This window comes from Chanodichthys erythropterus, chromosome 10, assembly GCF_024489055.1.
Source record: "Chanodichthys erythropterus isolate Z2021 chromosome 10, ASM2448905v1, whole genome shotgun sequence".
In the NCBI taxonomy this organism is placed as follows: Eukaryota; Metazoa; Chordata; class Actinopteri; order Cypriniformes; family Xenocyprididae; genus Chanodichthys; species Chanodichthys erythropterus.
The window spans coordinates 32,428,245-32,441,592 of NC_090230.1; the positions used below are offsets into that span (position 1 = coordinate 32,428,245).

At 34.3% G+C, this 13,348-nt stretch overlaps 1 protein-coding gene across 1 annotated transcript in view; it reads right to left on the minus strand.

Annotated features, from left to right (window-relative positions):
- rasgrf2a (Ras protein-specific guanine nucleotide-releasing factor 2a) overlaps positions 1-13,348 on the minus strand; it is a 40,591-nt gene that overhangs the window by 21,570 nt on the left and 5,673 nt on the right. Inside the window, exons 2-9 of the mRNA XM_067397356.1 lie at positions 7,875-7,981; positions 5,655-5,802; positions 5,258-5,347; positions 3,597-3,850; positions 3,013-3,092; positions 1,418-1,611; positions 1,177-1,286; positions 919-1,037 (exon numbers count right to left, since the gene is read on the minus strand). Coding sequence (XP_067253457.1) covers positions 919-1,037; positions 1,177-1,286; positions 1,418-1,611; positions 3,013-3,092; positions 3,597-3,850; positions 5,258-5,347; positions 5,655-5,802; positions 7,875-7,981 — 1,102 coding nt within the window. The remainder of the gene's footprint in view (positions 1-918; positions 1,038-1,176; positions 1,287-1,417; positions 1,612-3,012; positions 3,093-3,596; positions 3,851-5,257; positions 5,348-5,654; positions 5,803-7,874; positions 7,982-13,348) is intronic.

Genomic DNA, 13,348 nt, shown 5'->3' on the forward strand with positions numbered 1-13,348 from the left:
TATATATATATATATATATATATATATAACACATTAAAAATAAAGAATATTAATAAAAAATAAAATAATTGTTTTTGTATAAAATGTTTTGTAAACATTTCTTTTATATTTTTCAAAAGAAATAATATTATATATTTAAAATAAATAAAAAATACATATTTACTTTAAAATAAATAAAATAGTATTTTTTCATAATACATTCATATATTTTATAATTTTTAATAAAGAATGCATTTTACTTATTTATGTTTTATATAAATAAATATATTATTATATTTGTATAATTTCAATAAAAAATAATATTATAATTAATATTAAATACATATTTATTTTACTAAATTATTTTTTTATTTTAAAATAAATTATATACATTGTTATAATTTAAAATAAAATACACAAATAATACATATTTATTTTAAATATGAAATTAATTATATTAAATATATATATAGTATATATATATATATTTAGTTTTTTTTATATATATATATATAGATATATATATATATATATATATATATATATATATATATATATATATATATATATATATATATATATATATATATATATAATTTAATTAAAAAACTAAATTACAAAATAAAATATAATACCTATTTTAAGGTACTTTATAAAAAGTAAACATCTGACCCATAGAAAACTTTCCTTGGTGTTACATGATAAACAGGCCAGTACTCTGTAATATTTAATCACTTACAAAATAATCAAACTATCAAATAAATAAATAAATAAATAGTTACTGTGGCTCAGCTGGTAGAGCTCGGCACTGCAATGAACAGCAGAACAAACAGGAGGAAAATCACTCATAGAGTATTCGGGGGAGAACTGAGTTATTTGAAAAGGATGCAATCAAGACACCGCCGCTCATAGTCATGTGGTTGTAATGAAGTGTCTCACCCTGCCGTATAAATGTCTGACTGGTGTCCAGCAGAATATCACAGCCCTCCACGATCATTCGCTCGATCGCCAGATTCTTACGGATGTTTTCCGTGTCACTCACTTCATCATGCATCATTCTGAGAAGAAACGTGCAAACACACAGTTGCATCATCGCAATATACATATTAAATCGATTTAAAATGTATAGAAAATATATTCATAAAGTTTGATGTGTATATATATATATATATATATATATATATATACACTACTGACTTGGATAATTCCTCAAGTTTGGATTTGGCAAATTCCAGACTCTTGCGCTCGACATGTTCATGAGGCGTGTGGGCCAGGAGCTCATGAAGGGTGATGATGTATCGTGGGATCTAATAATAATGATTATAATCAACAACTAAACATTCATTTTTACACAATCAACCAATGTTAAAAGAAATGCAACATGCAATATTCGAGTATTATCATTGTTTATTCAGAGTCTCATTGCTCAGAGGTTCACCTGAAACATGGGGTAGGTGAGGAAGGTCTCCAGCATTCTGCCCTCACAGGCAGCGTTTGCTTCATACTGCTTCAGAAGCTTGTCAAAGTCCCGGTTCTGTTTACAGTTGGCCAGAACCTGCAGACTGTACTGATGGTTTCGCACAAACTCCTGATAAATGTTCAGCATCGGCAGCAGGATGTCGAAGAGATCCGCTGAAACATGACATTTCGGGTTTTAGACATTTGCATTATACACACTACCAGTGAAAAGTTTGCGAACATTACCATTTTTAATGTTTTTGAGTCTCTTATGTTCATTAAGGCTGCATTTATTTCATAATGAATACAGAAAAAACAATAATATTGTGAAATATTATTACAATTTAAAATTATGTTTTTTTATTTTAATATACTTTAAAATGTCATTTATTTCTGTGATCAAAGCTGAATTTTCAGCATCATTACTCCAGTCTTCAGTGTCACATGATCCTTCAGAAATCATTCTGATATGCTGATTTTGATACTCAGTTATTATCAATGTTGAAAACAGGTGTTTTGCTTAATATTTTTTGGGGAAAATGTAGATACTTGTAGATACCTGTGATACTTTTTTCAGGATTCATTGATGAATAAAAGGTTAAAAAGAACAGAATTTATTCAAAATATAAATCTTTACTAACAATATAAATCTTTACTATCACTTTTTATCATTTTAACAGAGCTGTGCTGAATAAAAGTATTAATTTCTTTCAAAAAAAAAAAGAAAGAAAAAAAGTTACTGAGCCCAAAATTTTGAACAGTACACTCTAAAACATGCTGGGTTAAAAACAACCCAAGTTAAAAATTATAGTATTGCTTACTTAAAATGAACCCAAAATATCTTAAAAAAATTAACATTTATTAATATGTTTAATAAATGAACATTTTAATTTCATTTTAGATTCATTTTAAGTCAGCCATATAGTCATTTTCAAACAATAGTTGGGTTAAATAAAACTGCCCAGCAGGTTGGGCAAACATTTAACCCAACAGTTGGGTTAAAACAACCCAATCGCTGGGTTTGTCCATTTTCAACCCAACTTGGGTTGTTTTTAACCCAGCATTTTTTAGAGTGTAGTGTATATTGTTACAAAAGATTTCTATTTTAAATAAATGCTGATATTTTTTTTTACTTTTTATTCATCAAAGAATCCTGAAAAAGTATCACAGGTTATAAAATAATATTAAGCAGCAAAACGGTGTCCAACATTGACAATAAATCATCATATTAGAATGATTTCTGAAGGATCATGTGACACTGAAGACTGGAGTAATGATGCTGAAAATTCAGCTTTGATCACAGAAATAAATTATATTTTAAAGTATATTAAAATAGAAAACCATCATTTTAAACTGTAATAATATTTCAGAATATTATTGTTTTTTCTGTATTTATTATGAAATAAATGCAGCCCTAATGAGCATAAGAGACTTTGTTCAAAAACATTAAAAATAGTAATATTTTGACTGGTAGTGTATATGTGAAAATTGTCAGACAAAATTGTGATATATGAGACATTTAATTTGTCTGTAATTTGTAACTAATTAATTGCCATTACTTTGTAACAAACTCACCTAAAACCAACGTTGGCCAGTTGGCTATCCGAGCCTTCAAACCTTGATGGAAAATCTCATGGAGAAACATTATCGTCTCACTTACCAATGAAGAAAAAAACAAAGAAGAGAAATGCAATGTGCATCAGTTTCAAAAGATATTATCCTTTCAAAACAGTAGCATAGTTGCATATTTTAAACATTTGCATATCTGCTCTGATTGGGTCAGGCTGTTGTGATTGGTCTACTCTGCTCGGATTGGTCAGATGGCCCAGTCTGTCCAAACAAACCAAACTCTTCCAATCTCAGCTACAACTACAGCGTTTGAGGGCGGGGCAAAGAAGATGTTTTTCATGGGCAACCAATGAAGACCATAGGCTGGCATTATGCAAATTTGTTACATTGTTACGTAGGTTTGAGCAGGAAGTGAGACTGGAATTGCTGACGACTCGTTTCAGCAGTTTAGAATCGATTCTTTCTTTTACAAGACAGTAACTTTATTTGTCGTTCACTTTGATCTTGCTGACCTTTTACATTCACCAACAGCTATATAACACACTGCATGAAAGGTCATGTTCAAAAAAGCATAACAGGGGCATATATACCTATTGAGGAAGATACTGCTGACATCGTCATGACTTATGGGGGGTTTCTTGGAGCTGGCCGCCATCCTGAGCGGCCGCAGGAAGCAGTTGACCAGGATGGAGAGCTGGAGCACGTACTCTGTCTCGGCCTCCACCATGTTGAAGACGATCTGGTTTCTCTTTCTCATGCTCTCGGCGTGAGGTGAGCAGATGTAGTCCTGCACGATAATCTTCCACTTCCTCCTGCACAGCCAACCACGCATGAAGCTTTGCACCTGCGAGAAAACACCCAAAGGAGACGCCCGAGTGACTGCGCTTACTCTAGACACAACAGCACAGATGACTGTGTAAAGCTAGAATTATTTGTATAAAATACTCATAATACAGTCACAGTTAGCAGATGGCTTATACAAGCAATCAAGCATTATATTAAAGGGGTCATGAACTGCGTTGTTTTATTGTTTTATAATGTTTTCTGGGGTGCACTTATAATGTTAGTATACTTTTTACATCAAAAATGGTCACAAAAGGCATTTTTCCTACCCTGATTTTAGCCTCTGATTTGAACGCTCTGTTTGAAGGGGCGTGTCTGCTGAGAGACTTCAGTGTAAACGCCCACTGCTGTGATTGGCTGACATCTTTGCATATGAAGTAGCTGATTATTACTCTCTCAAAAACGTTTAGCATGTTTTTACTATTACAGCTCTCAAGTTTAACTAATCGTGAAATTATAGCATTACATTTAGATCTGTGGCATTATATTTAGATCGTGGCATGAAAGGTTGCAGTGATGAACATTGTAGTCGATCACAGACATGTTGTTGAGCTCATGAAAGCAGTGATCTCGTCATTGCAACTCAATTTCTGCATACTAATAAATGCTTTCATCAGATCACTAAGAGATTTGTTGAATAAAAAGGGAGTTTTGGAGTGAGTCCTGAACTCAGTCACTGATAAACTCGCGCTGTTTGATTGACAGCTCCAGCGATTGTAGAGGGAGCGTTCTTTCTATATATTATTTAATCACAGTTTAAATAACAGATTCTTTTCATCCTACTAAGAGAAACAATGTGAAGTTGAGCGTTTAGTCACTGGGTTGATTTACTGACACACAGACAAAGATCATCTGACTGTACATGAATCATTAATATCAGATCAGGCATTAGAATGAACTCAGTTACTGACATGTTGTTGCATTACTGTCGAGTCCATATCGTAAAAGTCTGTTTGCATCGAAATGCGTTTGATTTACCAAAGAATCCACAGTGAAATGTACCGAATACAAATAAATAAAGCTCAACTGAGACATTCACATTGTTGAAAATAAATAACTATATTCCTAGCTTGAAAGGTAATGTTATTTTAGTCCTGCATCGCTCTTCTCTCCAGTGGGCGGGGCTAACGTTGCAATGATGAAGTAGGCGTTGACTTCTTCTGCGGAGGCGGAGTTTTACCTATAGATAGGCACGAGTCATTCGCTGGATCTGGTTTCAATAAAAGCTTTTATTGGACTAACAAGGAAGTTTTCAGTTCTGAAACTTACAGGATATTCTTATAGTACAATTACCTCTTATATATCAAAAGCTCAAGGAAAAGATGATTTTCTCAATTCATGACCTCTTTCATATGCTATATATGACAATTATAAATATATGACAATCCAAATGTAGACAATCATATACCTTCTTGATTTTCTTGATATCTGGATCTTCATCATCTTGATTGGACTGATAGGGCAACATTCGCTCTTTCGTTTTATTCAGAACAACAACCTACACAGATAACGCAGCAAATCAGCATATTAATGATTTCTGAAGGATCATGTGACACTGAAGACTGGAGTAATGATGCTGAAAATTCAGCTTTGATCACAGGAATAAATTACATTTTACAATATATTCACATAGAAAAGAGTTATTTTAAATTGTAATATTTTTCACAATATTAATGTATTTTACTGTATTTATAGTCAACCTTTGTAAGCAGAAGAGAATTCTTTCAAAGACATAAAAAAAAAAAAAACAGTATTCCAATGAACAATGAAATACACATAGATGGAGCTGATGAAGATGTACTGACCTCTGCCTTCAGTCTCTCGATCTCTGTATCCTGGTCTTCCAGTTGCGTCCGCAGTTGATTTGCCGCCACTTTCTCCGTCTCCATGATCTGCACCAGATGGATGTATTTCTGCATGAGAACTTCCCGCTCTATGATCAGGTCTGAATAACTGCCAGCGTCAGCAGAAGAACAAAGCTGGTTAGAAACATTTTCAAAGAGAAAACCTGAGCACTAAATTAATAAATGAGTCACTTGAGCCTTTTAAAAGCCTCAAACAAACAAACTATGCAAGTACACAAAAGCTTCTAGGATATTTTAACAGAAACCATGTTTATTACAAGTGAACCCTTATTTAATGCAGTGTGGGCCGTATTTTCCTGCCCATGTTGCATCTGTCTAATGTGAGTAAATGAAGATGAATATGCAGTGAAATACCATGTTTGATTGGATGCACAACCTTTGATGTCAACAAGAAAATATATAAGAAGCATTTTCTTCTTCACTTAAAAAAATGTGTAAGCCTACAGTATTTTTGTTATCCAAACTATCCATGCATATATGGTGAGATGCATTTTAATATTTGCATTCAGCATTATATTTCTGTGCAGTGTGCAACCGCTCATAACTGACTTGTAACCCACCACTGATGAAGAGTGAAAAGTGAGATACTGACAGATTATATCTTGCTTGCTTTTATACCTCATACCAAATCCACTAAATCTACATGCTGCTATAATGAAGCTTTTAGTTAAAGTCAGTTTAGTAAAGGCACCACTGAGGTCCTGACTTATGAACCACATGTAAAACTGTGACGTAATGTTAAAAAACACAGCATTTTTCAGGAAGAAATTGTTAAATTTGAAAATAATGCAAAGAGAAACATTTTCAGCAGTTTCAGACTTCAGACAAACTGCTTGGAACAACTGTGACAAACTTCAAACTAATCATTTATTGAGCTGACGGATAAAGAAGAGCTATAATGGCATGCATCATGTCTGTATTATATATATTGGGTTTCATGGGTTTGGACTGAAACCCAATCCGAAGAAAACCAGAGTTCTTTTTTTAATATAAACTTCATCTCAGATGTTTCTACTAAAATCCCTTTGGATAAATATATAAATATATAAATATATATAAAAAAAAAAAAATCATAAATGAGCCCATTTTTGACATACAATGAGAGATAAAAACAACCTAAGTTGGGTTGAAAATGGACAAAGGCAGTGGTTGGGTTAAATGTTTGACCAACCTGCTGGGTAGTTTTATTTAACTCAACTATTGTTTAAAAATTACTGTATTGCTTGCTTAAAACAAACTTAAAATTTGTTGGAAATTAACATTTATTAATATGATCAATAAATGAACATTAAATAAATAATAAATAATAATAAATATGCTTATTAATAAACGTTCCCACTCTAAAAAATGTTTGGTTAAAAACAACCCAAGTTGGGTTGAAAATGGACAAACCCAGCAATTGGGTTGTTTTAACCCAGTGGTTGAGTTAAATGTTTGCCCAACGTGCTGGGTAGTTTTACTTAACCCAACTACTGATTAAAAATGACTATATGTCTGGCTTAAAATGAATCCAAAATAGGTGAGAAATTAAAAATCAGACACATAATTACTAGAGGCAACAATAATAATCAAAAGGTGAACATTTATGAATAAGCAATTTAATAAATGTTTATTGTTTATTATTCATTATCTTATTAATAAATGCTCATTTATTAAACATATTAATAAATGTTAATTTCCAGCATTTTTTGGGTTCATTTTAAGCAAGCAATACAGTAATTTTTATACAACAGTTGAGTTAAATAAAACTCAACCCAACTTGGGTTGTTTTTAACCCAGCATTTTTTAGAGTGCAACTTTTGATTATTATTGTTTCCTGTAGCAATTATGTGTCAGATTTTTCATTTCCAACCTATTTTGGGTTAATTTTAAGCCAGACATATAGTCATTTTTATACAACAGTTGAGTTAAATAAAACTACTCAGCACGTTGGGCAAACATTTAACCCATCCGCTGCGTTAAAACAACCCAATCACTGGCTTTGTCCATTTTCAACCCAACTTTTTTAGAGAGAAGTTTGTAACATTATTTTTTTCTCAAGAGAAACATCTGAGAAGCAAAAGTCCTACAGAAAAAGGCTGTTACATGACATGCTAACCAGCTCAGCAAAAACACATTTTGTTCTCAAAAGACGTTAAGTGTTTTGTCTTTTTATTGTACCTGGCCTGTTGAATGGCCTCCACCCACTCATTACAGTCAGCATCCTCTTCTGTCCGCAGCTCCAGAGGTTTCTGCCCATCGTGGCCGAAAATCACCAGGAAGTAATGCTGGACAGATGAGAAATTAAGTGTAAAAGCCACAAATCAACATTCAGCATTGCAAGTGGCCCACGGTGGGCAGCATTAAAACAGTTCTGACCTAAATAGAGACGCTTCCAGCGGCCACTAGCATGAACTTGCCTGCACTCATTAAACGGAAATGACAGTAGACGTGTTACTGAGTAATTCTGCCCTAAATCATAAAGCAGCACGTGAAACAGCCATTCAAAAGAAGACAAAATAACAAAACACCAAGCTGACAAACAGTGAAAAAATGTTGCTTTTTAACATTTTCAGTGTGTAATGTTGCTGTTTGAACATGAAAAAGGGAGTTATTCAGTGTCGGAACTCCCTGAAACGCCTCCATTGTAGTCTTGAGTTTTCTTCCAGGAACGAACACGTCACAATATTCCTCATTTAAATAATTTATGCGCAGAATAAAGGGGCGGGGCCTGGTTGAGTTAGTTAGAAGTGTGTTGAAACTGGTGGTTATGGTAAGGGGCGGGGCATTTTTCAAACACACTCTAAGTGCTAGACCAATCACAACACACTGCTCCTGCTGACCAATCAGAGCACATTGTGCTTTTCAGAAGGAGGGGCTTCATAGAGACAGAGCGTTACTGACAGACTGGGAAGAGAGGAGCTGCAACAATGGAGAATATGAGGAAAAATAATGTGTTTCTTGAACATTCAAGCATGAAAACTTATTCTAGAGGACTTCAAAACGAATAGGTCCCCTTTAACAGATCCCATCTGGAAGGGAAAAACCAAAGGCGTTCCTTTTCTGTCCTGGACATGTTCTTGACAGGTTTACCCTCAAATAAGTGAAACAGTGAGAGAAACTGTGAGTGTGTTTTATAGGACGTAGGCTCGCTTAAGGGCTCGTTTGTGTTCTCATGATGCATGGCTGGTGTATGTGTGTGTGGTTATGTAACTCTGTCTTTAATGCGCTGTCCTGAGCCTCGGGCCTTGTTTAAACCGAGAGATAACAATAGACACGACCGGCCCACAAATACACTGGATTCTGTTTCACTTTCACCGACCCACAGAACGATCATCTCCCACTGAATCCCACTTAAATCACAGCTGTATGCATCTGCTCTGTCCAATTACAGTAACAATGCTTGACGGGTCAGAATTCACATTCATATCTGACTTGTTTGCATAATTTTTTTCTTGCAGCCCTACATGCATGTTTTCTTCATGCACACAAATTGCCCTTCCAAAGTCATGCGCTGTAGACTTTCATTGAAATAGCCATGTCTGAGAGAAACACGCTGCTAGAAGCGCTACTATTCTTAGATGGGCAACCCAGCACTGTACAATATGAAAAGATGCTCGCATATGTGTGCGGCGCGTTTACATCTGTAAGGATACAGAAAATTATACAGTGGGTACGGAAAGTATTCAGACCCCCTTACATTTTTCACTCTTTTTTATATTGCAGCCATTTGCTAAAATCATTTAAGTTCATTTTTTTCCTCATTAATGTACACACAGCACCCCATATTGACAGAAAAACACAGAATTGTTGACATTTTTGCAGATTTATTCAAAAAGAAAAACTGAAATATCACATGGTCCTAAGTATTCAGACCCTTTGCTGTGACACTCATATATTTAACTCAGGTGCTGTCCATTTCTTCTGATCATCCTTTAGATGGTTCTACACCTTCATTTGAGTCCAGCTGTGTTTGATTCTACTGATTGGACTTGATTAGGAAAGCCACACACCTGTCTATATAAGACCTTACAGCTCACAGTGCATGTCAGAGCAAATGAGAATCATGAGGTCAAATGAACTGCCTGAAGAGCTCAGAAACAGAATTGTGGCATGTATATAATCAACATGCAATGGCATTCACAAATCATTTTAATATTAAATATTCACACATTAAAAAAAATGTTTACGGCAGGAATGGACTTCATCTATTGGGAGATAATATACAGCGCAACAGCTTGACTCCAAACTATTTTCCAAATTTTTCTACATAGCAATGAACGTATCACATAACATAACAATATTATCAAATCTGTGTTTATATAAATATGAAACAGCACTGATTGATAATAATTAGTGCTGTCAAATCGATTAATTGCATCCAACATAAAAGTTTGTAAGTATGTGTGTATGTGTGTTAATGTGTGTGTGTGTGTGTGTGTGTGTGTGTGTGTGTGTGTGTGTGTGTGTGTGTGTGTGTGTGTGTGTGTGTGTGTGTGTGTGTGTGTGTGTGTGTGTACTTGTTTTTGTGAAATATCAGGACATAAATGTGTATAATGACATGGGTATGACATGGGTATTACAAAAAAAGGTGAAATATGAGGACATTCAGCATGTCCCCACTTTTCAAAAGGCTTATAAATCACACAGAATGAGTTTTTGTGAGAAAGTAAAAGTGTGCACAGTTTCCTGTGATGGTTAGGTTTAGGGTTAGGGGTAGTGTAGGGGGATAGTAAATACGGTTTGTACAGTATAAAAACCATTATGTCTATGGAATGTCCCCACATTTCACAAAAACAAACATGTGTGTGTGTGTGTGTGTGTGTGTGTGTGTGTGTGTGTGTGTGTGTGTGTGTGTGTGTGTGTGTGTGTGTGTGTGTGTGTGTGTGTGTGTGTGTGTGTGTGTGTGTATATATATGTATGTATGTATGCACAGTATCTCACAAAAGTGAGTACACCCCTCAGATTTCAGCAACCATTTTATTATATATTCTCAAGGGACAATACTATAGAAATGCAAAATGGATATACTTTAGAGTAGTCAATGTGCAGCTTGTATGGCAGTACAGATTTACTGTCCTCTGAAAATAACAACATACATACATAACAAATAATCGATCACTAATAATAATCATAAATGTTTCTTGAGCAGCAAATCAGCATATTAGAATGATTTCTGACGGATCATGTGACACTGAAGACTGGAGAATAATTACATAATTAAAATATATTTAAATATATCAATTCAAAATGTTTCATGTTATTACTGTTCTACTGTATTTTTGGTCAAATCAATGCAGCCTTGTGAGCAGAAGAGACTTCTTCTTCCGTCAAAAACATCAAAAAATTTACTGACCCCAAACTTTTGAACAGTAATTTATTCAGTGATATAAAAGTCTGACAGACAGACTTGATTACATCATTTTCAATGAAGTGAGTGGTCAACAAAATAAATAGGGTAAGTTTTTATTTTAATGTTGACTTTAAGGGGAACAGAACTCACAGCTCCAGTGATGTGTAAGTGCTGCAAGCATGATAATACAGCGGCTCTTCAACATGACATCAAACCCCATTTCCATGGTAACACAAGTCACTGAAACGCTGCTGGTTGTGTCAAGCATATTTCATTTGCATCTGAATCTTTATGATGTACATGTTCAAAGAGGGAGATAAACCTACTGCTGGAGAGCGAGAGGAAATATTGGCTGATCGGCTAATGAGCAAACTACTTAGTAGAATCGCATTAAAAACATTACCATAATCAATTATAATTTTATTCTAAACTAAAAGCAGCCATTTCATGCTAAATATATAATTTTTTCCAACAATAAATGACTGTTTTATAAATATCCAGGCTAATTTGCATATCACAAAAGCTTGTTAAATTGAGTTGCCCAGAAATCAAAGCACAATCAGCATTTGCTTTTACTTTGAAGCTCTCTGATGCTTTGCGCTGTTTGAAATGCCCACTGCTTTATGCCATGATGCAAAATCACAAACATGCTCAACTTCAACATACGTCATTTTATCAGTCTTTTGGAGAAGATGACTGGCGATGTACAATGATAAAAGCACCAAAAGAATTATGCAAGTGGGTGTAAATAAAAAAACATGCAAAGTAAAAAGTCATGATGCAATCACGAAAAAAAATAAACTATACAAAAAAATTAAATTAAATAAAAAAATAAAATAAAGAAATCAATAAATTAAATAAAGAAATTCAAATAAAAATAGAAAAGTAAAAAGAAATAAAAAATAAAATAATTTAAAAATTAAAATAAATAAACTATAAATAAAATAAATAAAAAAATAAATAAAATAAATATGGAATGTTGCACTTTAGAGGTCAAACAGTCGGTGGTGCAGAGGCCATCCACACACACACACACACACACACACACACACACACACACGCACAGACACACACACACGCACAGACACACACACACACACACACACACACACACACACACACACACACACAGTGTGTGACAGTGCATTGCTGGCCAGAGGCAACAGCTGATAATCTCACAGATGTGTGTGTGTGTGTGTGTGTGTGTGTGTGTGTGTGTGTGTGTGTGTGTGTGTGTGTGTGTGTGTGTGTGTGTGTGTGTGTGTGTGTGTGTGTGTGTGTGTGTGTGTATGCAACATCTGCTATAGTGTAACAGAAGAGATTGTTTGTGTATGTGGGTTTACTTAGCTAAATATGACAACACTTTGCTTTAGGGAGATGTCGTCAACTAGAAAAAATTATACATAAATACAGACTTTTTTATTATTATTTTTAAATTGCAAAAAATATATATGTCATGGTTAGGCTATTTTAATTCTAATTTATATTTTAATTTTGATGACAATTATTCGCAACTAACCACAAAATTCTCATTATTGCGTAGGGACATTTTACATTTTTGTCATTATTTTTATTTCATAGTTTTCAGTCATGTGACAGGCCCGGAGACCCGGGCCCTCATTTATCAACAGTGTGTAGAAAAGGTTCTATATTTTGTCCTACGAATAAAATTTTTAATGTGCCTAAGTACAAGAAAACCCATATTTATCAAACGTGCACACGCGGTTCTTACGCACATGATTAAGCAATCATTGTTGATAAATCCCACATGTGCGTAAGTACCATGTTCGTTCACGGTCAATAGCACCCATATATGACAATACTTCCCTTTAAAAATCACGTGATCATGCTATTCTACCACTAGATTCTCTGCGTAAGCATGCTCAGAGGTCTGCTTATATTTACACACATTTCTACGTATAAGTTCATGTTGGTGAATCCCACACTTTGCGTGCAACTGTTCTTACGCACTCATTACACACAAATCTGTCCGTACGCACCACTGATAAAAGAGGGCAAAACATCCACCTGCAGCACAGGCCTGTCAATTTTCTCAAAAGAAGAAAAATACAAATATGCAAACAAAATGTGAGTTTTGGGCGCTTGTGATCCATATCCAGCACCTGCTGCAGTATTTCAATCACTATAAAGAGCTGGAAACACTAAAAAGCTTAATGTGAAAAACACTGCCTAAAGGTACTAAAACAGTGATATTAAAAGATCAAATTGAATGTTTACTTCCATCCACTGTAGAAAAATGAAGCCAAATATCTCAGTAATGGTCGTTTTTCAATTACATCAT